Below are 26,326 nucleotides of genomic sequence, written 5' to 3' on the forward strand. Positions count from 1 at the left end.
CCCTATACTCATGCATGTAACCTGCACCCCGCTGCTATATAAGGGGAGCTAGGCCTTCTTCCTAGATGATCGAATTCCCGTACCTCGAATCTCTTCTACCTATAGAACCCTAGCTTGCATACCCCCTGTTGTAAGCGTTTGGAGCACTTGAACTTGAGGAACACGTACTCGTAGTCTCCGGCACTGGACGTAGGGCTTCGTCCCGAACCCGTATAATTTTCTAGTGTGTCGAGTGCTAGCCATCGATTCCCTTGAGCAACACAGCGCTAAATTTACTCGTCGGTTCTCAAAACACCTACACATGTTATTAAAAAAATGATTGCCCAGCCAACATGGCCAGCCTACCCAGCCAGCAGCGGCCAAACAACCTGCCCAACAAGCCAAACCGAGACCAGCACCTGTACGTACGCCCACAAGGGCAAAAGGATCTTTTTAGGTGCCAAATACATATAGAGAGATTAAAAAATTAGTAAATACACATAATGCATGTAAATCAAGTGTCACATGTTTGGAGATTTATTTTTGCAAAATCGACGTTACAAATGTTAAACTGCGAAGCACAACAATTAAAGTCCTAAATATCCAATTTTTTACGGCGACCATAATCCACATTTTTTACTTCAATGAACTTGGATCCTTTACCTCACTCCCTACACGATAACTGCTCAGGTTTTCAACATTCTCCTAGAAGGGCTTCAGAGTTTTGGACAAACATAAGGACTAACATGGAAAACCTAAGCTTACCAAAGCTAGGGATCAGTGAACAGTGTAGGTCAAAACAAGAGGGAAAAATTTTCTGTACAGGACGTCCAAATCACTCTGCCTCTAACATGCTGTAGACTGCCCTTTCTGCCCATATATACCCGGCACCGAACCGCACCCTTTGCAGGTACACTTTCCCGAGCTGCACACACGCAGCACGCCCCCGCACTGTTCCCTCGCTCCCCAGTCCCCACCTCCACCCGCCGCTCTCTACGGTGGTCCTGCTTAGGCGGTGCCGCTGCCGCTGCCGCTGCCGCTGCCGAGTCGTCTTTCTCCGATCGTATGTGCCGAGCTCCTCCTGTCTGCCTCATCCCCTTCTGTTTTGCCTGCACTTGAATAGCCGCCTTCGATTTCGCGCCATGCACAGCTCTTGCGTTTTTTGCCTTGGGAGTGCAAGAATCGGTGGCGTTCTTGGACATCTTGTGGGCCTTCTTGCGTGAATGCTCTTTTCTTGGCTAGTTGTTTGTTTCTTGCAGTTGCAGAGGAATTTTTGCTGGAATTGTCCCCGCTGTCTTGACGGTTTCTTGGTTGGGAGCAGGGCGGAGGCGTTTCTTTGGCCGGCGGCATGGAATGGGCAGCGGCTTCCGGGGCTCCGTCGTGGGGCGCGGCGGCGACGGACCCCGGCCCGATCATGCTGTCCTTCGCGGGCCCGTCCTCCTCCACCTCCGCCGCCGCCGACGCCGAGGCGCGGCTCCAGGATTTCGCCGCGGGTCTCGCCCAGAGCGCGCGGTCGGCGGGGGCGGCGGGAGCCGGGAGGAGGTCCCGCGCGGCCGGGGGAGGTGCCGGCGCGGAGGCGTGCTCCGTCGACGGCTGCCGCTCTGATCTCAGCCGGTGCCGCGAGTACCACCGGCGGCATAAGGTCTGTGAGGCGCACTCCAAGACGCCGGTGGTGGTCGTCGGCGGCCAGGAGCAGCGCTTCTGCCAGCAATGCAGCCGGTAAGGGCACCGTCTCATCCAATCCTCGCACCAGGCAGTGTACTGATCCTATTATTCAGCAATTCTTGTGCTGATGTGGTCATTAGTTAATAATTCTGTGTGTATTGGTCCCCATCTACTTGCTTACTTTGGGGCAAATTTAGGGCAAAAACATCAGGTCTAGTTTGGTCCCAACCTGGCAATCTAAACAACTGGGTTGTTAATTTGGTGGCGTTTAGGATCTGATGGCGTGCCGATAATTTAATCTTACTGATGGGATCCGTCGCCAATTAAACTATTCGGTTGGTAATTTGGTATTGTTTAGGGTCTTGTGACCCCATTAATTTAGTCCCGTTGGTTCTATTTAAAGAAAGTTGTTGGTGTGGACAACTGACTTCCTTGGTAGGGTTTGGTTTTTTCTATGGGATATTCAGCATCCTGCAGAATCTTTCTCATGATTGATGGAGTTTTGAAGTTTCTTCAGCTGCATCCTCAGTCCGAGCTCTTACTGTAATAAGATGCAACTTTTTGCAGAACATTGCTGTTTCCCAGCAACCAAATATGAAACCATTTCGTAAGGTCTAATCAAGTTTATTGCTTATTATTACTGATGGTGATAAAAAGGAGGCTTCAAACTAGCATAGACGTTATTTCATGGGTCATTCCTTTAGGCAAGCCCATCATCATGAATTGAAATCAGTCCATAGCATTTGGTTTGGTTGATTTAATTTTCCTCCTGTCTCTGAATGTGTATTTCTTCTTCTTTTTTCGTTGTTACATACATGAGTAGCAAACAAAACTTGAACTGAGAATAGGTGTAACAAGCTTTACAGATTGATTCAAATACATCAGACTCTTGGGAATACATTTGGGGAAACAAGAATTACTCCTCATCTAAATGCTACAACCTGCCCTACAAGAACTCTCAACCCCCAGCTCCTTTTCTTTGGATCTGGAATTCCAAATGCTGTAATAAGCTTAGAGTCTTCTCTTGGGTCCTCCTCATGATAGGCTTAACACTAGAAATATTCTTAGAAGAAAAAAGAAAAAACTCCAAGGAGACAACTATAATTGTGTGCACTGCAACAACAATACTGAAGAATCTGCTTTCCATTTGTTCTTCAGCTGCCCTTTCAGTCAGTCTTGTTGGCAGCATCTTGGAATTAGCTGGGATTTCTCTTTGGAATTCTTTGAAATGATGCATCAGGCGAAGCTTCAATATCAAAGCACCTTCTTCATGGAGATTTTCACCATTGCGGCATGGGAAATTTGGAAGCAAAGAAACAATTTTATCTTCGATAGAGGCCGGCCTTCCTTTGTTTCCTGGAAGAGCTCTTTCTGTGTTGAGGCCAAATTACAAGCTCATAGATTTAGTGAGTTTAAGCGTCCTGTTTTCCTAGATTGTATAGCTTCCTTAGTTTAGTTTTCTGCTGTCCCTGGGGCGTACCCAATGCAGAGAGCTCCCGCTCTGTGCGGGGTCTGGGGAAGGGTGTCAGTGGCAAGCGTTACCCTCGCCTATGCAATGCGAGGAGACCACGACTCGAACTCGGGACCTTCCGGTCACAGGTGGTAAGACTCTACCGCTTGCACCAGACCCAGCCTTCAGTTTTCTGCTGTCCCTCCCCTGGGTTTTTCTTTTCCTCTGTTGTTTCTCCTCCCTTTGGAGGTTTTTCTGTACAGCTCTGTTTTTTAATAAAATCATACAGTGGGGGCCTCCCCTCCTGTATTTCATGTTCAAAAAAAAGAATAGGTGTAACCGGGTTTTCTCAGAACATGTGAAGCTTTGTTTCCTTTTCAAGTAGGAAACTTTATATATTAAGAAGACATATTTTTCCTTAAAGTAGTAGACATTAATCCTTCAATGGCACCAGGATTGTCTGTTACTCTGAAAATATCCTTGATAGCATGCACTGGTGATTTTGAACTGGATCTCAAAGTGAAGTCTCACTAATGTTTGCAAGCTGACTTATTGGTGAATAAGTAAAACAATCTATGTTATTTGATTTATTCCTTTAATCTCTAAATTAACCAAGAACATGGAATTCTAAGTGCAATCCTGATCCAGAAGAGATTTCCATTTGGATGTTTCACTTCTATAGCTGTGTATTTGAGATTTCTGTACTATCTTCCACAATAGAACTATCAATGCCATTAGTCAATGGAAATGAAATATAGGAACTGTAAGTGACAAATCAAAGGGAAAGCTGCTGTTTTGTACTTTTGTTTAACACCTTAGCAGAAAGTTGGTGTTCCAAACTCTCATGCAGTTCACATGTTTGATCTACAAATAATCATTATATCATGGATTCTTTTCACCTCACATATGTGCAATATGACCAGGAGGCATGTACAAATTATTGGAAGTATGTCTCACGTGCCTTATCCATTGAACAATATGATCCTAGTAGTAGATCAGTTTAGGAAGTATATTACAACAATCATTAAGGTTGAGTGGGTATGCTCTTAATGATGAGAAAAATGAAACATGGACTGTCCAAATGAAGTTAATGTTTGTTGTGTGATGGGCCTGGATTGGTTGGAGGTGGATTGAGTAGATTGTAAGGAAAGGAGGGAGGAGAAGAGGGATGGAAGAGAGACGAAAGCCCATGGTCGCCCATACGCCAAGGGTGGCCGGCAGCATAGGCTAGTGCAAGGGATGACAGCAACGCTGGTAGGGGCCGCTAGGGAAGAGGGGACAACATAGGGCATAGGGGTTGGAGAGTTGAAAGCTTTGAGGATTGAATCCTCTATTTCTTTTCTTGAATATTATATGTCCCCTTCATTTGTACTCCATATGACTTGACCCCTAAGCATTCTAGGGCTAGAGTCCTTATAGATTTGGACTCTACTTTTCCTAAACAATCTCTATTTCCTAAACTGAATTTATTCTTATCATATTTCTAATTGGAGTTGGATTTGGACTCTTCCTTGGGGGAGGGACCGGCTGGCCAGAAGAGCGCCCCCCCCCCCCCCCCCTATTAGACATAATCTGTTGCTCCCCATTCTCTCCTTGGTTGGAGACTGGTCAGCTTGGCCGACCACTCCCTGTTGGGAGTTGGGGACTGATCGGCTCTGCCGATCAGTTCCTGTAGCAGTAGCAGTATTGCAATAGGCCACCTCTAGTACATTAGTGGGTAGCTATTACATCAACCATGTCTTGGTAGTGGACTGAGGTAAGCTTTGTACTGCTAGGAGTAGTTGGTATACCCTGTACCTTAGGACTAGGTAGTTGGTGTACTCTTGTACTCAGGGGTAGGTAGTTGGCCAACAACTATGTACCTGATAGAGGTACAGCTAGAGTTGTATATATTTCATCCAAAGGGCAATGGAATACTTAGTTCAGTTGCCACAAACCAAAGGGCAGGGCTTCGGCCAATGCTGGTGCTTGTACTGAGTGTGTGTGCGCTGTTCTCAATCTCTTCTTCTACCTTTAGCCATATTGAGTGAGTGTGTGTGCTGGTAAGCTAGTTGCTTACCAGTGCAGTGCAGCCAGGGATTAACAAATGGTATCAGAGCCGTACAAGCGCCGTCGTTGAACTAACCGCTGGCGATGACGGACGGTTTGGAGATGGGTGACAGCAGCGGCGCTGCTGTGTCTACCCAGCCACGGCAGGAGGTCGTTGTGCGCACGGTGCGGGAGGTCAGCGGTACCAGTTGGCCGACGCTGACTCGCACCAACTATGACGAATGGGCGGTGACCATGAAGGTCAAACTTAGAGCCCGACGACTCTAGAATGCCATTGACAAGGGCATCGACAACGAAGAAGACGACATGTCAGCGTTGGAAGCCATCTTCGCTGTTGTGCCAGCGGAGTACAGGGAGCCGTTGGGGGCGAAGAGCTCTGCTAAGGAGGCGTGGGAGGCCATTGCGGCGATGCGCGTTGGTTCCGACCGTGTAAAGAAGGCGATGGCCCAGCTGCTGAAGCAGGAGTACGCCAACCTCAAGTTCAAGGATGGTGAGTCGGTGGAGGACTTCTCCCTTCGCCTGCAGACGATCATGAGCAAGCTGAGGAGCCACGGTGTCATCATCGAAGAAGAAGGTCGACCCCAACGCCTGCCGGCGCTGCAGGAAGACGGGCCATTGGGCAAAGGAGTGCCCAAATCGCAAGGAGGAGAAGAAAGCTAAGGCTCATCTAGCGCAGGCTGACGATGATGATGATGCCACTCTTCTGATGACAACATTCTGTGCACTGCACGACGTTGAGACCAAGGAGAAGGGAGAGGGGATGGTGGTGGAAGGGCTTGAGAAGGCTCTAAAGGCTGTCAACCTCGACGAACCGTGCGCCCAAGTCCACCTCGGGGATGTGTGGGTGGCGAGCAGGAGCAGCGGTAATACCTGGACTCCGGCGCCAGCAACCACATGACGGGCTCCAAGGCAGCCTTCTCCGAGCTCGACGACGACGTGACCGGCACGGTGAAGTTCGGTGACGGCTCAAGGGTGGCGATCCGAGGGCGCGGCACCATCATCTTCAGGTGCCAGAACGGCGAGCACCGCGCACTAATGGATGTATATTACATCCCGTAGCTGCGTTTAAGCATTGGCCAGCTGGATGAGCGCGGCAGTGAGGTACTGATCAAGGACGGCGTCCTCAGGATCAGGGACCGGGAGCAGTGGCTTCTTGCCAGGGTGAAGAGGTCCCAGAATCGGCTGTACCTGCTCGACCTCAAGGTGGAGCAGCCCATATGCTTGGCTGCACGGCGCACGGAGGAGCCATGGCCGTGGCATGTCCGGTATGGACATCTCAGCTTCGACGCTCGTGGTCGGCTGGAGAAGATGGTGACTGGTCTGCCTTAGATTAAGCACGCAGGCGAGCTATGTGATAGCTGCCTGGCCGAAAAGCAAAGAAGGCTGCCGTTCCCGAAGACGGCGAAGTAACGCACGGTAGAGACCCTCGAGCTGGTCCATGGTGACCTCTGCGGGCCAATCACGCCGGCGACGCCTAGCGGGCGCAAGTACTTCATCTTGCTGGTGGATGACTACAGCCGGTACATGTGGCTGCAGCTTCTGACCAGCAAGACCGAGGCGGCAGAAGCGGTCAAGAAGTTCAAGGCGTGCGCGGAGGCGGAGAGCGGCAAGAGGCTGCGCGTGCTGCGGACTGATCGCGGTGGCGAATTCACTTCGGTGGAATTCGCTGCGTACTGTGCGGATCAGGGCATGGTGCGACACCACACCGTGCCGTACTCATCACAGCAGAATGGCGTGGTGGAGCGGCGGAACCAGACGGTGGTTGGCATGGCTCGATCCATGATGAAGACTAAGAAGATGCCAGCGGAGTTCTCGGAAGAGGCGGTGACCACAGCGGTGTTTATCTTCAACCGCGCGCCCACCAAGACTTTGAAGGGCAAGACGCCGTTTGAGGCTTGACATGGACGCAAGTCGAATGTGTCCTTCCTCAGGACATTTGGCTGCGTCGGCCATGTGAAGAACACTAAGCCTCACCTCAGCAAACTGAAAGACAGGAGCATGCCGATGGTGCTCCTGGGCTACGAGGAGGGCAGCAAGGCCTATCGGCTTTATGATCCCATGAGAGGCAAGGTGGTGATCTCTAGGGATGTGGTGTTCGATGAGAAGGCGGTCTGGGACTGGGACAGTCCGGGCACGGGGGAAGTTGGCGGCTTCACCAACACCTTCGTCGTCGAGCGCATGGTCATTCACGGTGGTGGAGATGCTGGAGAGGAGGTGCCGACCACTCCAGCAACAGAGCCGAGCACTCCTGGGCCAGTGCCGAGCACTTCAGCAGCAGTGCAGAGCGCTCCAGCAGTAGAGTCGACCACTCTAGGAGTGGTGCCGACCGCTCCAGCATTGGTGCCGACCGCTCCGGCAGTGGTGCCGAGCGGTCCAACAGCGATGCCGACCACTTCGGCAGAACAGGGAAGCCAGGGACCATCGATCGAGTTCACCTTCCCTCCGAGCTACATCAGCGAGTTCGTGGATGCCTTCCACGACGGCGAGGAGGTCCAGTTCCGCAGGCTGGAAAACATCGTCGGCAATGCAGGGGCCTCAGGCCTGGTGAGTGGGCTGCTCGACGATCCAGAGCTGCTCCTTGTTAGTGCCGAGGAGCCACCGACGTTCGCAGTGGCTGAACGCAACGTCAATTGGCGACGGGCGATGTTGGAAGAGATGAATGCCATCGAGGACAATGGCACATGGGAGCTGGTAGATCCACCGGTGGGCTGCAGGCCGATCGGCTTGAAGTGGGTCTTGCGGGACGAGCGCGGCACCATTGTCCTCGATGGCCTTCATCTCTTCCAACATCGGCCGTCGCTAATTGGCGTTGCGTTCAGCCACTGCGAACGTCGGTGGCTCCTCGACACAAACAAGGAGCAGCTCTGGATCGTCGAGCAGCCGACTCGCCAGGCCTGTGGCCCCTGCAGTACCGATGATGTTGTCCAGCTTACGGAACCGGACCTCCTTGCCGTCGTGGAAGGCATCAACGAACTCGCTGATGTCACTCGGAGGGGAGGTGAACTCGATCGGTGATCTTCGGCTCAACTGGCCAGGCAGTGAGGCTTAAGGCCTCGGCCTGCCGACCGGAGTTCGAGCCCCCGTAGGGGCAGAATTTCTGGTACCCACCCAAAAAAAATCCCCCTCGCTAGTGTAGTTGCGTCCAGGTCACTATGTACCCGCGCCGGCCTGTGATTGATCTGCTGGCACTTAGTTTGGCCTTCGGGCATGAGCCAAGCTTATCAGCACATATACTCACTATGGCTAGAGGTAGAAGAAGAGACTGAGAGCAGTGCGCACACACACTCAGCACAAGCACCAGCGTTGGCCGAAGCCTTGCCCTTTGGTTTGTGGCAACTGAACTAAGTATTACATTGTCCTTTGGATGGAATATATACAACTCTAGTTGTACCTCTATCAGTTATATAGTTGTTGATCAACTACTTACTCCTGAGTATAAGAGTACACCAACTACCTACTCCTAAGGTACAGGGTACACCAACTACCTACTCCTAAGGTACAGAGTATACCAACTACTCCTAGTAGTACAAAGCTTATCTCAGCCCACTATCAAAACATGGTTGATGTAATAGCTACCAACTATTGTACTAAAGGTGGTCTATTGCAATACTGCTACAGGAACTGGTCGGCAGAGCTAATCAGTCCCCAACTCCTAATAGGGAGTGGTCGGCCGAGCCGACCAGTCTCCAACCAAGGAGAGAATGGGGAGTAGCAGATTATGTCTAACAATTCTTTCCATAATCCTGCTGCTAGCCCGATGCTTTGACCTCATCCATGCCATGACCTCATCCATGCCAATCATCTTCCTCAGCTCCATGAACCGCAGGCGTCCGAGTGACTTGGTGAGGATGTCAGCGAGCTGTCTGCCGGTCTCGACAAACTCGATGACGATCTGTCCTCCATCGATGCAGGCCCGGAGGAAGTGGAACTTGATGTCGATGTGCTTGCTCCGGTCGTGAAGGACAGGGTTCTTGGCGAGGGCGATGGCGGGCTGGTTGTCCACCATCAGAGCTGGCGGGTGGGCTTCCTCGCCGGTCAGCTCGCCCAGCAGCCGGTGTAGCCAGACAGCCTGGCACGCCATCGTGGCCGCTGCGACGTACTCCGCCTCACATGTCGATAGCGCCACGATCTTTTGCTTCAGCGACTGCCAAGCAATGGGGGCCGCTCCAAAGAAGAAGACCACGCCGGAGGTGCTCTGTTGCCATCAATGTCGCCTGCCATGTCTGCATCGCTGAAAACAGTGAGCTCCGGCTCACTTTTCTTTGCCTTAGGGGGTGCCTCACTGAACACCATGAGCCGCAACCCTCCCTTGCCGTCACTCTTGGGGAAGATGATCGCTTGATCGAGCGTCCCCTTGACGTAGCGCAGCAACCTTTTCACTGTCGACCAGTGATCTTCGCGCGGGTCCTCCATGAAACGGCTGACGTACCCAACCGCGAACGCAATGTCCGGTCGGGTATGAGTGAGGTAGCGTAGCCCGCCGACGATACTCCGGTAGCGCGTCGCGTCCACCTTTGCAGCAGTGCTGTGCTTGCTCAGCTTCAGCCGCTCCTCCATCGGAGTCGCGCACGGCTTGCACTCCGCCATGCCGCCGCGCTCCAGCAGCTTCTCCGCGTAGGCGTGCAGACCCAGGGAGATGCTCTACTTTCCCTGCCTTACCTCGATGCCGAGGTAGTAGGAACGCGAGCCGAGATTGCTCATCTTGAAACAAGTCGCCATCTCACGCTTGAAACCGTCGATGTCCTCTGCTTGCGCTCCGGTGACGATTAAGTCATCCACGTACACGACGACGATGAGCTCCTCCTTCCCCAGTCAACGCGTGTAGAGCGCGTGCTCTGTAGCACAACGAGTGAACCCAAGCCCGAGGTGGCGTCGAGCTTGGCATTCCACGCCCGAGGGGCCTGCAGCAGCCCGTAGAGCGCCTTGCGCAGCTTGAGCACCATGTACTCAGCGCCCTTGACGGTGAAACCTGGAGCTTGCTTGACGAAGACCGTCTCTGCGAGCTCGCCGTTGAGGAACGCAGACTTGACGTCGAGGTGGTGGACACGCCAATCCTTCGCTGCTGCCATGGCCAACAGCAAGCGAACGGACTCCACTCCATTCACGCCACCGGAGCAAAGACTTCCTCGAAGTCGATGCCCTCACACTGCACGAAGCCACGGGCGACGTGCCGAGCCTTGTACTTGACAATGGCGCCGCGCTCGTCCCGCTTCACCTTGTAGACCCACTTCATGCCGATCGGCCTGCAGCCCACCGGTGGATCTACCAGCTCCCATGTGCCATTGTCCTCGATGGCCTTGATCCCTGGCTGCCCTGCACAGGTAAGCAACTCCCCCCCCCAGGGTCCCTTCCTCATGCGCTCAACAACCAACCCTAGCTCTCCTCTAGGCTGTATAGGGCTCACCACCTCGGGCCCGTTTAGACCCATGGAATCCCTCCACTTTTGCGTTTTCCACGCGCTAAACTATTGACTAGCTGGAGATGTCGTACCATTGACCGGGGCTGCTATAGTTGTTGTTAAGGTTGATGGTCTGGCGCGATAGCAGGTGTCGGCTTAGGCGCAAGTTGAGGTTGGGGCGCCATTTTTCTTGTTGCTCTGGTGGATGTTAACATGGCGAGGTCAGCGACGATGTTGGCGTGGCGCTGGTATGCCCTAGCCATGGACATTGATGTCTTCATGTCATTGGGGTTTTGTAGCTCGATGTCTGTCTTCAACAGTTACATTAGTCCTGTTGTGTAGATGTTCACTTGCAGGAGCTCATCAAGGGGTCTCGGACTTGCCACATGCGAGGAAGTGCTTGGTGAAGGAGGACCAAATCGCTTGTTGACACAACAAGAGTAGTCTCGGCCCTTGATCACCTTCTCTTGTGCGAGGCGCATATACCACTGTTGCGCCTGTTAGATGAAAAGATGCATACCACACCTTTTCATTGTCGGGGATCCACTAACCCTTGAAGAACTGCTCGCAACGATTCAACCATGGTAGCGGGTCCTTGCCGTTGAAGGTTGGGAAGGAAACTTGTGGCAGCACGGTTGGAATATGGGGAAGGAGATCGGTGCAGATGAATCTTTCGTTGGAAGGGATACCTCGACCTTTGCGGTTGGGTGGGTCTTTAGCGTTGTGGCGAATATAGTGTTTGTCATCTCTGGTCGATTTCCTAGATGCCTGAGGACAACGAGTTGTTTGCTTTCTCTTGGAGGAAGGCGCAGGTGTTGTCCTCCATGATGCACCTAGTTTGGGCCCCCAGTTCTTTTACGACAGTGGTGGCATCGGCGTCATCCTTCCCTTGTTGCCACCTTGCTCTATGACGATGAGGATGTCTTCGACGTTGTCGAGGTGCTGCTCCACCTTATCTATGTGGGTGCTGATGTGGACCGAGAGCATCTTGAGCCATGCCTAGATCTCGATGACAATTGTTCTAAAAAAAAAGATCTCGATGACAATGATGGAGGTGTTATTGTTGTTGTCGGCATTGGATTCCTGGTCTCTGGATACTAGATGTGATGGGCCTAGATTGGTTGGGGTGGATTTACATTGTAAGGAAAGGAGGGAGGAGGATGAGGGATGGAAGAGAGATGGAAGTTCATGGCCGCCCATACGACGAGGGTGGCTAGCGGCTGTGAAATCTTTGAGGATTGAATCATCTATTTCTTTTCTCGAATATTATGAGTACATGACCCCTTTATTTTGATGGATAAGTCTCATGTGTGGCTGGTCTTTGTGGGGCTATGATGCTCACATGGTCATGGTCCTTGTGGCTGTTTTTCTGTTTTTAGGACAGCATCTTAGACTAGAGGACAGCATCTTAGAGGACAGCATCTTAGCTAGGACAGCATATTAGCATCTTAGACTAGCATCTTGGCATATGCTTGGCTGGCTAGCAGCCTATAAATATGTAACCCCAACTCCTCAGGTTGGTATGGCATTTGTGTGAGCTTGTGTGAGAAATAGACAAGAAAATTGCCCCAACTCTTAGTGTCATCCTCTCTCGATGAGAGTAAGAATTCTCCTACTACCAAGAGTGAGAATTCAGCGACTAACAACTGGTATCAGAGCCGTATTATCCTGTAGCCTGAGCATCTCTTGCTCATCTTCTCTCCCAGCCCCACAACAGCCCCAGCTGTTGGCAGCAGCAGCTCCTCCGGCCGCTCCTGTTCACTCCTCTCCTAGCTCGTCTGAAACAGCCCTCTCCCCACGCAGCAGCCCCCCGGTAGCGCGTCATGTCCGCAGGGCAGTCTCAGCGCTCGGTCGCCTCGAGCACGCGGCGTCGGCAGGAGGCCGAACTTGCCGCGGCAGAGGAACGCGAGCGAGCGGTGGCAGAGACCGCTGCGGCGGCGGCAAGGGCGTCGAGGCTGGCAGCGGCGGAGCTGGCAGCAGCCAGAGCGGAGTCGGAGGCAGCGGCGGCGGCGAATGCAGCGCGTGTGGCGGCAGCGGAGGTCGAGGCTCTGTGCGGCAGCATCGGCAGCTCCATTTCCGCTGACGACATCGCCGACGCGGACCTCGAGCTGCTAGGGAGGGAGGCAGCGCGAGCGCGGGCGGCGCAGTGGGCAGCCGCGCACGTCCACGAGCGTGGCGGTAGCCCAGACAGGCGCGGACGCGCCGGCGGCGCTCCTGGAGGAGGCGCGCACGGCGGTGGCGCTCCTGGGGCAGCCGTGCACGCCCACGAGCGCGGCGGCAGCCTAGACAGGCACGGACGCGCCGGTGGCGCTCCTGGAGGAGGCGCGCACGGCGGCGGCGCTCCTGGAGGAGGCGCGCACGGCAACGGTGGCGGACGGGTCGATGGAGAGCGCGGCCTTCACAGGCAGCGTGGCTCTCTCTCCCCGGATCGGTATCGACGGGTCGATGGAGAGCGCAGCCTTCACAAGCAGCGTGGCTCTCTCTCCCCGGATCGGTACCGTGGTTACCACGGGCTCCAGGCTGTTGTCAGGGACGTCGGTCCCGGCGGTGGGTGGCCTACCCTCACCAAGACCAACTACGTCGAGTGGGCTGCGGTGATGAGGGTAAAGCTCCAGGTGCGGCACATGTGGGAGGCAGTCTGGTATGGCGACGTCGACTACGACCTAGATCGACGGGCGCTGGATGCTCTCATCGCTGCAGTCCCGCCCGAGATGCAGTTCTCGCTTACCAGCAAGCGGACTGCCAAGGAGGCTTGGGACGCCATCGCTGCGGCACGCATCGGCAGCGACCGCGCCCGCAAGTCCACACTGCAGGCACTTCGCAAGGAGTGGGAGAACCTGGCTTTCAAGCCAGGTGAGGACGTTGATGACTTTGCTCTCCGTCTCAACACTCTGTTGCAGAAGATGGTGCGGTTCGGCGACGACACTTACGGCGAGGAGAGAGCTGTCGAAAAGCTCTTCCGCTGCGTCCCCGAGAAGTACAAGCAGATGGCTCGCTCGATCGAGTCTCTGCTGGATCTCTCCACGATGTCGATCGAGGAGGCGATAGGTCGCCTCAAGGTCGTCGACAACGATGAGCCACAGTCCCTCTCGGGGCCCATCACCACTGGCGGGAAGCTCCTCCTCACTCGGGAGCAGTGGCTTGCCAGCTAAGGTGACCGGAGGAAGGGGGAGCCTTCTTCCGCGACAGGCGGCCGCAAGCGTGGCAAGCCACGCAAGGCGCGCAGAGACGCCCAGGCCGGGGCGCGAGGACGTGCCGAGGGTGATGCCCGCGGAGGCGCCCAGGGCGGCGCCGCCGCCGGCAGGCACAAGCCGGCACGAGACGACGCCTGCCGCAACTGCGGCCAGCTTGGCCATTGGGCCAAGGACTGTCGACAGCCACGACGCGGCCAGGCCCACGTCGCACAGGCGGAGGAGGAGGAGCCGGCTCTGTTCATGGCACATGCCAGCATCGAGCTACCTCCAGCGGCACCGGCCGCAGCGGCTCTCCTCCACCTTGACGAGCCAAAAGCACACGCCCTCCTCGGCGACAGCTCCGGCAACGACAAGACTGACGGGTGGTGCCTCGACACCGGCGCCACCCATCACATGACCGGTCGACGGGAGTTCTTCACCGAGCTTGACTCTAGCGTCCGAGGCTCCGTCAAGTTTGGGGATGCCTCCGGCGTGGAGATCAAGGGCGTCGGCTCCATCATCTTCACCGCCGTGTCTGGTGAGCACAGGCTGCTCACCGGAGTCTACTACATCCCCGCGTTGAGGAACTCCATCATCAGCTTGGGACAGCTGGATGAGAACGGTTCGCGCGTGGTGGTTGAGGACGGAGTCATGAGGATTTGGGATCGTCGTCGTCGCCTTCTTGCTAAGGTATCCAGAAGCGCAAATCAACTCTACGTCCTTAACGTGCAGGTGGCACAACCCCTCTGTCTCGCTGCTCGTCGGGACGACGAGGCGTGGCAGTGGCACGAGCGTTTCGGGCACCTTCACTTTGAGGCCCTGAAGCGGCTCAGTGCCACGGAGATGGTGCGAGGCCTGCCGTGCCTCAACCATGTGGAGCAGCTCTGCGACGTCTGCGTGTTGACGAAGCAGAGGCGACTCCCTTTTCCCCAGCGGGCGAGCTTTCGAGCCAAGGAGAGGCTCGAGCTCGTACACGGGGACTTGTGTGGCCCGGTGACACCGGCCACACCGGGAGGACGATGCTACTTCCTGCTGCTCGTCGACGACCTCTCCCGCTACATGTGGGTGATGGTCCTCGGCAGCAAGGGAGAGGCTGCGGACGCCATCAGACGCGCGCAGGCTGTTGCGGAGGCGGAGTGCGGCCGCAAGCTGCGCGTGCTGCGCACCGACAACAGCGGCGAATTCACGGCGGCTGAATTCACGTCGTACTGCGCTGATGAGGGCATTCAGCGCCACTACTCCGTGCCGTACAGCCCGCAGCAGAACGGCGTCGTCGAGCGGCGCAACCAGACGGTTATGGGGATGGCTCGGGCCCTCCTCAAGCAGAGGGGGATGTCGGCTGTCTTCTGGGGAGAGGCGGTGGTGACGGCCGTCTACATCCTCAACCGCTCGCCTACCAAGGCGCTCGACGGCAGGACGCCGTACGAGGCTTGGCATGGGCGCAAGCCGGCGGTCTCCCACTTGCGGGTCTTCGGCTGCCTCGCGTTCGCCAAGGAGCTTGGCCACATCAGCAAGCTCGACGACAGGAGCACTCCGGGAGTGTTCATCGGCTACGCGGAGGGCTCGAAGGCCTACCGCATCCTCGACCCGAAGACACAGCGTGTGCGCACGACGCGCGACGTTGTGTTCGACGAAGGGCGAGGATGGGCATGGGACAAGGCAGTGGACGACGGCTCGGCTCCGACGTACGACGACTTCACTGTCGAGTACGTCCACTTCGAGGGAGCTGGGGGAGTAGTCAGTTCTTCTTCGGCGAGCGCGTCTACCCCAGTCTCCGAGCCTCCACCGACCTCGGCACCTGCTACTCCGACAGCACCACGCTCTCCAGCCAGGACCTCGGCTGCGATGAGCTCTTCGCCGGCTCCACCACAGCCGGCAACGCCACGCACTCCAGCACCAACAGGCACCAGTCTGGGCACGTCTACTCCACCACCAGCTCGTGTCGAGCACGGCCCGGTTGAGCTCGCTACTCCGCTCTCTCACGACGAGGAGCGCGTCGACGCGTACCACGACGGCGAGCCGTTGCGGTACCGTACGGTGGAGAACCTTCTCGGCGACCAGCCGGTGCCGGGACCGGTGCCTCACGACCTGGAGGCGCAGTTGCACCTTGCGTGTGACGACGGCGAGCCTCGGTCGTTTGCAGAGGCCGAGAGACACGCGGCATGGCGCGCCGCGATGCAGTTGGAGATGGATGCGGTTGAGAAGAACCGCACCTGGGAGCTTGCTGACCTTCCTCGTGGTCATCGCGCGATCACCCTTAAGTAGGTGTACAAGTTGAAGAGGGATGAAGCCGGCGCCATCGTCAAGCACAAGGCTCGCTTGGTGGCACGAGGTTTCGTGCAGCAGGAGGGGGTCGACTTCGACGACGCCTTTGCTCCCGTGGCACGGATGGAGTCCGTGCGACTCCTCCTTGCGCTAGCTGCCCAGGAGGGCTGGCGTGTTCATCACATGGACGTCAAGTCGGCGTTCCTTAACGGCGACTTGAAGGAGGAGGTCTACGTGCACCAGCCGCCGGGATTTGCGATCCCCGGCAAGGAGGGCAAGGTGCTCCGCCTGCGCAAGGCCCTCTATGGCTTGCGGCAGGCACCGAGGGCGTGGAATGCCAAGCTGGATTCCACGCTAAAGGGGATGGGCTTCGAGCAAAGCCCGCACGAGGCGGCCATCTACCGACGGGGCAATGGAGGTAATGCCCTGCTGGTGGGTGTCTACGTCGACGACTTGGTGATCACCGGCACCAAGGATGCGGAGGTGGCGGCATTCAAGGAAGAGATGAAGGCCACCTTCCAGATGAGTGACCTGGGGCCTCTCTCCTTCTACCTGGGAATCGAGGTACACCAGGATGACTCTGGGATCACGCTTCGACAGACCGCCTACGCCAAGCGCGTCGTTGAGCTAGCTGGGCTCACCGACTGCAACCCAGCTCTCACTCCGATGGAGGAGAGGCTGAAGCTGAGCCGCGACAGCACGACGGAGGAGATGGACGCTACGCAGTACCGGCGTCTTGTGGGGAGCCTTCGCTACCTCGCCCACACACGGCCGGACTTGGCATTCTCCGTCGGCTACGTTAGTCGGTTCATGCAGCGACCGACGACGGAGCACCAGCAGGCTGTGAAGAGGATCATCCGCTATGTTGCGGGGACTCTCGACCACGGCCTCTACTACCCGAGGTGCCCTGGGGCGGCACACTTCGTCGGGTATAGCGACAGCGACCACGCCGGCGACATCGACACCAGCAAGAGCACGAGCGGGATCCTCTTCTTCCTCGGCAAGTGCCTCGTTAGCTGGCAGTCGGTCAAGCAGCAGGTGGTGGCCCTGTCCAGCTGCGAGGCCGAGTACATAGCGGCCTCCACCGCTTCGACTCAGGCGCTCTGGCTTGCTCGACTGCTTGGTGATCTCCTCGGCAGAGACACTAGAGCAGTGGAGCTCAGGGTGGATAGCAAGTCCGCTCTGGCCCTGGCAAAGAACCCCGTGTTCCACGAACGCAGCAAGCACATCCGGGTGAGGTACCACTTCATCCGAGGCTGTTTGGAGGAAGGGAGCATCAAGGCGAGCTACATCAACACCAAGGACCAGCTTGCGGACCTGCTCACCAAGCCCCTTGGGAGGATCAAGTTCCTTGAGCTCTGCTCCAGGACCGGGATGGTTCAACTCTCCCACAAGACGACGCACAGGACTTAGGGGGAGAATGATGGATAAGTCTCATGTGTGGCTGGTCTTTGTGGGGCTATGATGCTCACATGGTCATGGTCTTTGTGGCTGTTTTTCTGTTTTAGGACAGCATCTTAGACTAGAGGACAGCATCTTAGAGGACAGCATCTTAGCTAGGACAGCATATTAGCATCTTAGACTAGCATCTTAGACTAGCATCTTGGCATATGCTTGGCTGGCTAGCAGCCTATAAATATGTAACCCCAACCCCTCAAGTTGGTATGGCATTTGTGTGAGCTTGTGTGAGAAATAGACAAGAAAATTGCCCCAACTCCTAGTGTCATCCTCTCTCGATGAGAGTAAGAATTCTCCTACTACCAAGAGTGAGAATTCAGCGACTAACATATTTATACTCCCTATGACTTGACCCCTAAGCAATCTAGGGCCAGAGTCCTTATAGATTTGGACTCTTCTTTTCCTAAACAATCTCTATTTCCTAAACTGAATTTATTCTAATTGGAGTTGGATGCAGACTCCTCGCAGGTGCTCGGCCAGGCCCCTGCCTCTCCTCTGTGGCATGTTGGGCCCACCCCTCGGACGCGTTTAGACCCATGGCAATTGACTGAATAGATCTCATTTTATGGCTCGGCTCATCCTAGCCACGGAAGATGGTCACACCAGAGTAGTTGATGCCCTGGCCCCACCAATCATGTTGACAAGCACACCCCTTGCTCCTGCCAGTCATGCTAGTGCCATCGGCGTTTAGGAAAATTAGAGATTTTTTTGAGTGAAACAGTAGGGGTTGCCCCCTACTGGATTTTGTTAAACAACGAACTAAAATGTTTACAAAGACGTCTCATGAGACGAATAAAGAAACAAAAAAGATCATACAGATTACACATAAGCTTGCTCTTGCTCGAAGGATAACCCAAGCAAATTCTCTTTTAAAGATTCTCTTGCAATTCTGAACTGATGGCGCAATACCTCTGAAGATCGCATCATTTCTAACTTCCCAGATTGACCAAGCCATGGTGATAATGATTTCCAACATAACTTTGACATTGTCCAAGACTGCAAAGATGTCATCATGCTGTGGGATATAAATTCCAAGAGTAGCCCAACAAACTTCTGCAAAAGGACAGATTAGAAAGAGGTGTTCCAGAGTCTGATGGCTACATAAAACACATTTATAGTCTTCCAGCACCATATTTTTGCGCCTGAGGAGAGATCTGGTGTTTAAACGGTTTTTGAGCAATAGACAGAAAACGATCTTTCTTTTGTTCTGACAACATGATTTCCACAACCATTAAAGGCTCTGTGGACCGGCCGGTCTCCAATGAGATGAGCATATGCTTCCCTTGGTGCAAAAACCGATGACCCCCATATATAAGACCAGATGTCTGAATCTTCTTGCAACTGAAGACCAGCAACTAGGACACTGAAGTCTTGGTACTGTTCAAAGGTTTCCTCAGACAGTGGTAGATGAAAGAGATCCTGGACAGAGGAAGTGTGGGCTGCTTGGTAGATCGTTATGTTCTTGTTTCTGACAAAAGAGTAGAGCTCCGGCCACTGTATTGGAAGAAAATGACTATCCCAGACATCCAACCACAGCAGCGTAGAGTGGCCATTTCTTACATTTGCAGAAGCCAAACCCATATAAGTTTCCAAAAGAGTTAGAGAGTTTCTCCACCAAAAGGAGCCTCTTCTAGAACCAATAATGGGGAGATGGCCATGAGAATAATATTGGTTCCAGATTAATTGTACCCATGGCAGATCAGCTTTATTATAGAACTTGTGCAAGTTTTTAAGGAGACTTTCATTTTTGAGTTCTGAGATTTAAGACCCCTAAGCCACCATTGTCCTTAGAGTCACATACCATCTTCCAGGCTGCTTTAAGAAGTTTTTTGCTGTTAATATCTGGTCCATGCCAGAGACAGTGCTTCCTAAACCGGTCTATTTGCCTGATGACTGTCTTTGGAAGTAAGAAAGTGCACATTGCAAAGGTTGGTAAGGCACTGAAAACAGCATTAACAAGCTCTAGGTTCTAGCCTTCTAGCTTCACTCAAGAAGTTAGAGGTGCTTACCAACCTCCTTTCACATCTATTTACTAGAGGCCAGAAATCTGCAACAGTTGGTTTATACAGGCTAAGGGGTAGCCCAAGGTAGGTAAAAGGTAGGGAGCCTTTTGAACAACCAAAACTTTGTGCTAAAAGGTCAAATTTGTCTTCTGCAACATTGATTGGAATCATCATAGACTTTGAATAGTTAGCCTTCAAACCAGTAGATTCTGTAAAGTTTTGAAGAACGGCTTCGAGAAAAAAAAGTTGTCTAGCATCTCCCTGCATAAAAATCAGAGTGTCATCTGCATATTGGAGAATTGGAAAGTCTTGATTGTGTTGTAAGTTTATTGGCAAATGAACCAACCCTCTATCCTTGGCTGAGTTAAGGAAAATTAGAGATTGAATTTGTTTAACAGCGGTTGAGATAGAATTAAGGGTGTGTTTGTTTTGCTAGATATTTATGTATGGGAGATGACGGTCCATGGATGGGAGGTGTTTGGTTCGCGGGTGATGTGGATAAGGGCAGCCACCAATGAGGACCTAAATATGTTGGATGAGCGTGCCCCTAGAGATTGGCCACATTAGCTTGTCCATGCCCTGCTGCTCATGGTGGTCCATGCATTAATTGCTTTTCCCTTTCTGTTAGCAATCTTCATATGATTTTATCTCACAGACTACTTATCTAATTTGTGATATGATTCTATCATTATATTTGTTGCAAATCATTATATTTGTGATATGATTGTATCATTATCTAATTTGTGATATGATTGTATCATTATATGGTTCCATCCATCTAACCAAACAGGCAACATTGATGGTCCTATCCCATCCAAGCTTGATCTCAAACCAAACACACCCTAAGAGATCGATTTGAGATTGAGTTGTAAGATGGATCCAATCTATAAGGATTATGTACTTGTCTTAGGTATCAAGTCATGAGTCAGTATAAAACAAGAGGATATGTAATTGTTTTGATCAAGCGAGGAATAGAGGACTTCCTCTCCTTGCCCTTTGCCTCCCTGTGTCGACCCACTCTGGCCTCCCTTGCACTAATCCTGCCTAAGCGTTGACCCCTTCTATTCTGGCTGCCAGCCACCACAACTGGCTATGCCTTTGACAATGGACTGCAAGTGACTCCTAGTTCCCCAGCGCTCCACCTCCTTCGTCTATAACCTCCACTACTTGCTTCCTATGATCTAGCCCCTCTTGACAATTTGGTATTATTGTCGGGGTCGTCATCGACCTCCATGGTCAACTACGAATCTACGATGACTTCCCAGCGCATTCGGAGCACTGGGGCATCTTAAATAATCCACCAAGTACACAACAGAGGTTGGACAGACTGCTTTTTGTGACGCTCGAGACCCACACCAAGGTTTAGAGAAAGTGAAGGTGGACAACCATGATGACACCGGAGATCGTACTGTTTGGAGACCAAGTCCAGGCGAGCACATCTAGATGAGGTGGCTGCCAATCTATGCCTAGGAATCCTAAGTTAGCTGACAGATTTATCTTTTAGGTGAATAGCCAAATACAAGGTAACAATTGATGGCACCAATTTGGCAAAGGACCCGTGGGGTGCGGAGGTTCGAAATTCTTATTTTGATGGTACCATCTACTTTTCTTCTATGTTGACACAATGTGATCCTTATGCATGGCAAAGGGTTGTCACCAAATAATGCTAGACTTTTGCTTCGAGTGGCCCTGTCCACATGAACCTTGTCACATTCTCTCATGCATCTCTTGTTTTTATCTACCATCTCGCATTTCCCAAATACATTAAAGGTTGCAGCACCGGTGCGTAGTGGAATCATAAGCCAGGATAGTAACGTGAAGAGAGGCAGAGGAAGACCGAAGTTGACTTGGATAGAGGCAATAAAAGGAGACTTGAAAGGATGGAATATACCCAAAGACTTAGCCTTAGATAGGAATGCTTGGAAGATAGCTATTCACGTGCGTGAACCTTGATTGTTTCTGCTGGGTTTCAACTCTAGCCTACCCCAACTTGTTTGGGACTTAAAGGCTTTGTTGTTGTTGTTGTTGTTGTATTAAAGGTTGCAGCAAAAGAATGTATTGCTTTGATTTCACATTCTTATACGTTCAATTTTCCCTTCGAACCCTGTCAATCCTGTGCTGTCCATCGTGTTGTGAGCCCTTGGTCAATGTCACCCTGTGAGCTGGTGCTCGCTATCTTACCCAAGAACCAGAGTTATGTGCATTCGTGTTACATGGATGCCAGTTCAAGGGTAAATGTGAGTCTATCGAGAATAATGGAGCGGATGGTGCGCTTGGGATCCATGGATGCCTTTTCCATTTGAGACTTCAGTAAAACAAGTAACTGAGTTTTTGTATTGAACATAGCCTTGTTCTGAAAACAACTGGCAAGTGAAAAAGATCTTGAAGCGCAGCAATTTTTTAGGAACCTGGAACATTTTACCTCACCTCCATGTTGCACTGTGGCTTTGTCTGACTTTACATGAGATATAGCTTATGTATCACTAAACGTATGCTAAATAATCATGTTTACATCTTCTGTCACTCTTCGAACCTGGCCACGGATATTATTTGCTTGTTAAATCCTAACAAATACTTTCCTTGTTGAATCCTAACGAAGGTGGCACGCATAGCAGACCAAGCAACAACTTAAGAAGTCACAGATATACTTCTCTTATGCTCATTGAAATTTAGATTTTGGTTGTTTCATAAGCTTTTGTGAACTACTCATGTAAATCCTACATCGCGTTACTATCCAAGAAGCCTAGGTTATCATCCGAAGTTGAATTTGTGGTGCTTGTTTGAAAATGTTTGTGCTGAAGGTGGTTCATTGTTCTCAAATTTGTAGGTTTCACATGCTGTCTGAGTTTGATGAGGGAAAAAGAAGTTGTCGGAAGCGTTTGGATGGCCATAATAGGCGTCGAAGAAAGCCACAGCATGATCTGACGAATCTAGGGGGTTTCTTTCCATACCACCAAGGTCTTTACATTTGAGCTTACATATGTTGAAGCCTTGGTATTCTGACAATCCTATTCCTAGGAGTCTGTTAATCCAGTTTAGATAGAGCACTAAAATTTCTATACATTTAGCTTTTATCAAGTGATGGATCAATTTATCAATGATAGCAGAAAGAAAAATCTATTAGATTGTCTAATCACCTTTTTTAGGTGAGCAGAGTTTGTCTTCAATATTTTCTATAAACTGTTCCTTCTATGATTGGTTGATTGACAAAGTTTTCATTTCTGATGTAATAAATTTATTTTTTAAGCAAGCTTTACCCAATTTGCATATTATGGAAACAACAAAGTAGATGACAAATGTTGTTATCTTCCTGCAGTGAATCAATTTGAGGTCTATCAACGAACAATTCCAACAGTCAGCCAGAATTCTGACACCATGCACTTAGTGGGTCGTCAGCAGCCCTTCTCCATATCGTTCGCAAGAACACCAAATCAGTTCCCTTTCCCACAGGGCGGCGGTAGCGTGCTCCATGCAGCCCGCCCTGGTCTTCTTTTGGCTGAACGTAGCAGCCACAGTGGAAGCAGCACATGCAACAACGCTCTCTCTGGCACGCTGGGCCCTGAGTGTGCTCTCTCTCTTCTGTCATCGTCGCTGCATCGCCCCTCCGCTGCTGGCATCCCCACCGCTGGCCAACCCCAGGTTGCCTCTTCACTCTCTCGGATGGCTGCTGTGTCAGAGGCTGCAACAACAGCTATGACCACTGCATTCGCGGCCGGTGTTGGCCACCATGTGTTAGTTCCTAATGCTATGTTTGAGGATCCTTCACAGGCACTGCCATTCTCTTGGCAGTAGAATTAAATTGTCCTGTTTTTATGTGCTGCTGCTGCTGGGTTCTCAATTGATGGTAGTGCTGATGACTGGGATTTGGGAGCGCCTGTGCACTTGCAGTCGCAGACTCAGGGTGTGATCGGAGGTTTAAACAAGTGGCAGGATAAGTGCTGTCCTCTGGAAGGAAGGAGGTGGTGGCTGTTGTGCAGATTGTTTAGTTGATAAGTTCAAATGGGTCTTGTTCAAAATTTTGTACATTTTGTTTATATGTACTCTTTATGTTTCAAATTATAAGTTGCTCTGTCTTTTCTAGATACATAGTAAAAGTTATATATCTAGATATAGTATATATGTAGATGCATAATAAAATCTATGTATTTAGAAAAAACAGAATAACCTATAATTTGGAATGGAGAGAGTATTTGTTCTTTTGGCAAAATATGTTCAAGTATCCACAACTGGAATTGTCGAATCAAGCCGCAGTCTTAAGCTTCTTCAGGGATCCAAAAAGCCTGATACCGGGCGATCGCTAGCCATCTAGGAGCTAAGCTCCAAGAGTAACGAACACACCAAGTGGCTAGGGCTTCATCAAGTGCACAAGAACGGAGAAGGATCTTCTCGAGCTTTCTCACACTCTCTAGAGCCAAATCCTTCAAGGAATCACAAAGATTTGAGCAAGGGGGTTGGGAACACCAAGCTTGGGTGAGAGAGAGCTTCAGTTCGAGTCTGAGTGAATAAGGAAGAAGATAACCGTTGGGGACGAAGGGGTATGGTATAAATACCACCCACGTCACCCACAAAACGGTCTGGTCAGACAGACCCCGAAGCCTCCGCGTTTGAGCGCGGAGGTTCCACGCAGGCCAGAGCAGATAAGAATTCAGCTCGCGTGGCCTTTTTGTGGCTAGGATTATTTGAGATGTAGATGGAGTTTTGAGCACTTGGTTTCACCTAACACACCATTAGTATCCCCCTTAATAGTACAACTTGTCCTATGACTCAATTTCAAAATATAAAATAAATTAAACTAGCTCTTGGAGCCGTGGCAAGCCATCCATTCGAGTTGGGGGGTCTCCTCCTTTGTTTCTTTGCATCCACGATTAATGATATGCTGTCAAACATTTGTCAAAGCCATTAGTCCTTTAATTATATGGTTAACATCACCAAAATCCACTTAGAGCTTGATTGCACTTACAATCTCCCCATTTTTGATAAATGTTGGCAACACAATTAAAGCCTACATTTAATTGAAAGATTGAGCTTTTGATAGCAAGAATACAAGGGCCCCCCCTTAATATATGCAAGATTTGTTTGGAATTATAAAAATGTCCCTTCAAGACATATTTTGCATATATTAAGAGCAAGTGTGAAAGATACATTGTATTCATGCCATCGTGGGGTGCAAAAGAAGTGTGTCAAATAATAATCCATGATGCGTATGACAGTTTATGCACAAAAGAAAATATCCTAGGTCTGCAGACCGCGAAGCCTCCGGGCCAAAGCGTGGAGCCTCTGCGTTCTGCACACTTAGAATCTTCTAATCAAAACAGAAAGCATCACATATATATGAACAGACATCACACAGTTATGGAATGCTAGAAACTTATGAATATGAAGAAGTTTTACCATAGTTCTAGCATTTCATTTCACATAAAATTCACATATCCATGTCCATGACCACCAATTACCACATAGAGGCGAATCAAAGTATTATTACAAACCACTAAGATAGAAAGAGAGTTTGAAAAAGACCTCGACTCTCACAACTCACAACGTCAACTCACAACGTCCACTACTACTACTACCACCATGACGAAAGACAACGACGACACAAAAGAAACATCTCAATCTTGCCTCTCTCCCCCTTTGTCAACAGATGCCAAAAAGGGAAAGAACAAGAGAAGTAAAGTATAGTCGTCTCACTGCTCCCTGCTCCAGTCACTGCCAATGTCACTATCATCATCATCTACCGGGTCGGTCTGCTACCTACTGCTGGAAACAGTCCTCTCACCAGACTCCTCGTCATTGTCACTCACAATAGCCCTACCGGCCCTATGTGTAGTAGCTGTGAACCTCTATGGCCTGGATTGTCCTCTCTCACGCCTGAGGATGTTCATCCTCTCACCAAGCGTCTCCTAATCATGAGGATACTCCATCTCTTCATCATCCTCACTACTGTCCTCATAGGGTGGAAACATTGGCGGCGACAGAATCTCTCTAACCTCAAGTCCCAGCTACCTCTTCATGTCATTGATGTCCTTCCTTCCCTCATAAGCGGCATCCACAGCATATTGACACATGCAAAATATGTTCTTGAGCAACTCCTTGAGCTTACTCCCCTAGATCTATGGTGGGAAGAGGAAGGCCTGCTGCTGCAAGGTCTCTCTGAGGGTGCAGCCCCTGCTGCAGCTGATGTGCCAGTAGCCCCAACCAGTGCCCCCCAGCCTGTGTGCTGCCACTATGTCAACCTGTATGGCATGTGCTCCACATCCTAGCATCATCTAGTGAGTCACTCAACTCAGCCCAAATAAACCTGCTAATAGAGAAAGCATCACTCCCTGGAGCCATCCTTGCAAGCAAGTTCTTTGCATACTTCCTCAGTGAAGTTGAGTCACCACCACCTTTTGGGTTGATTGTCTCTCTAAAATGGTTGTTCATGGCATAGTAGAAAGACTTCAACCCTACTGTTTTCCCATCAGCTAGACCTCTCCTCTCATATGCAAATACAATATCCTCAGCTTTCATGACATTCTCTGCCTAAATGGTGTCTGCATATCTATCTCCACTCCCAAACCCTAGAAGACGAGCAAAAGTAGTGAAATCTACCTTGTAGTGAACTCCTTCTATCAACCAATGAATGGTCTCATTTGCCACATCATGGAAGAAAGTGGCATGAAACTGAGCTAGGATATCTCAATTCCAATCATATTGGAAACCCATGATGTCCTTCAGCCCATGCTCAGTCACTGTATCTATCACTCTCTTGGAATCTAGGGTGTTCATGCTCTCAATGTGATCCCAATGAATGTACTTCATCTGTACTATCTTCTTTTCTTTGGCAAGAATCACAGTCTTGTAGAAGTCAAACTAAAATAGAGACCAAAACCTGTAGTCTATCCCT

General features: G+C 51.4%; 1 protein-coding gene across 2 annotated transcripts; it reads left to right on the forward strand.

The window, feature by feature from the left end:
* Positions 1-900: 900 nt before the first annotated feature.
* On the forward strand, positions 901-23,502 carry LOC136486848 (putative squamosa promoter-binding-like protein 19). Of its 2 annotated transcripts, none has more exons than XM_066483885.1 (4): positions 901-1,042; positions 1,301-1,698; positions 22,268-22,398; positions 22,757-23,502. In XM_066483885.1, the coding sequence occupies exons 2-4, from the start codon at positions 1,328-1,330 to the stop codon at positions 23,230-23,232; spliced, it is 978 nt and encodes a 325-aa protein (XP_066339982.1). In that variant the 5' UTR covers positions 901-1,042; positions 1,301-1,327; the 3' UTR covers positions 23,233-23,502. The 2 variants fall into 2 exon arrangements, with proteins under 2 accessions (XP_066339982.1, XP_066339981.1); XM_066483884.1 differs by lacking the exon at positions 901-1,042 and adding an exon at positions 1,056-1,184.
* The last annotated feature ends 2,824 nt before the right edge of the window (positions 23,503-26,326 follow it).

This window comes from Miscanthus floridulus, chromosome 10, assembly GCF_019320115.1.
Source record: "Miscanthus floridulus cultivar M001 chromosome 10, ASM1932011v1, whole genome shotgun sequence".
NCBI lineage: Eukaryota > Viridiplantae > Streptophyta > Magnoliopsida > Poales > Poaceae > Miscanthus > Miscanthus floridulus.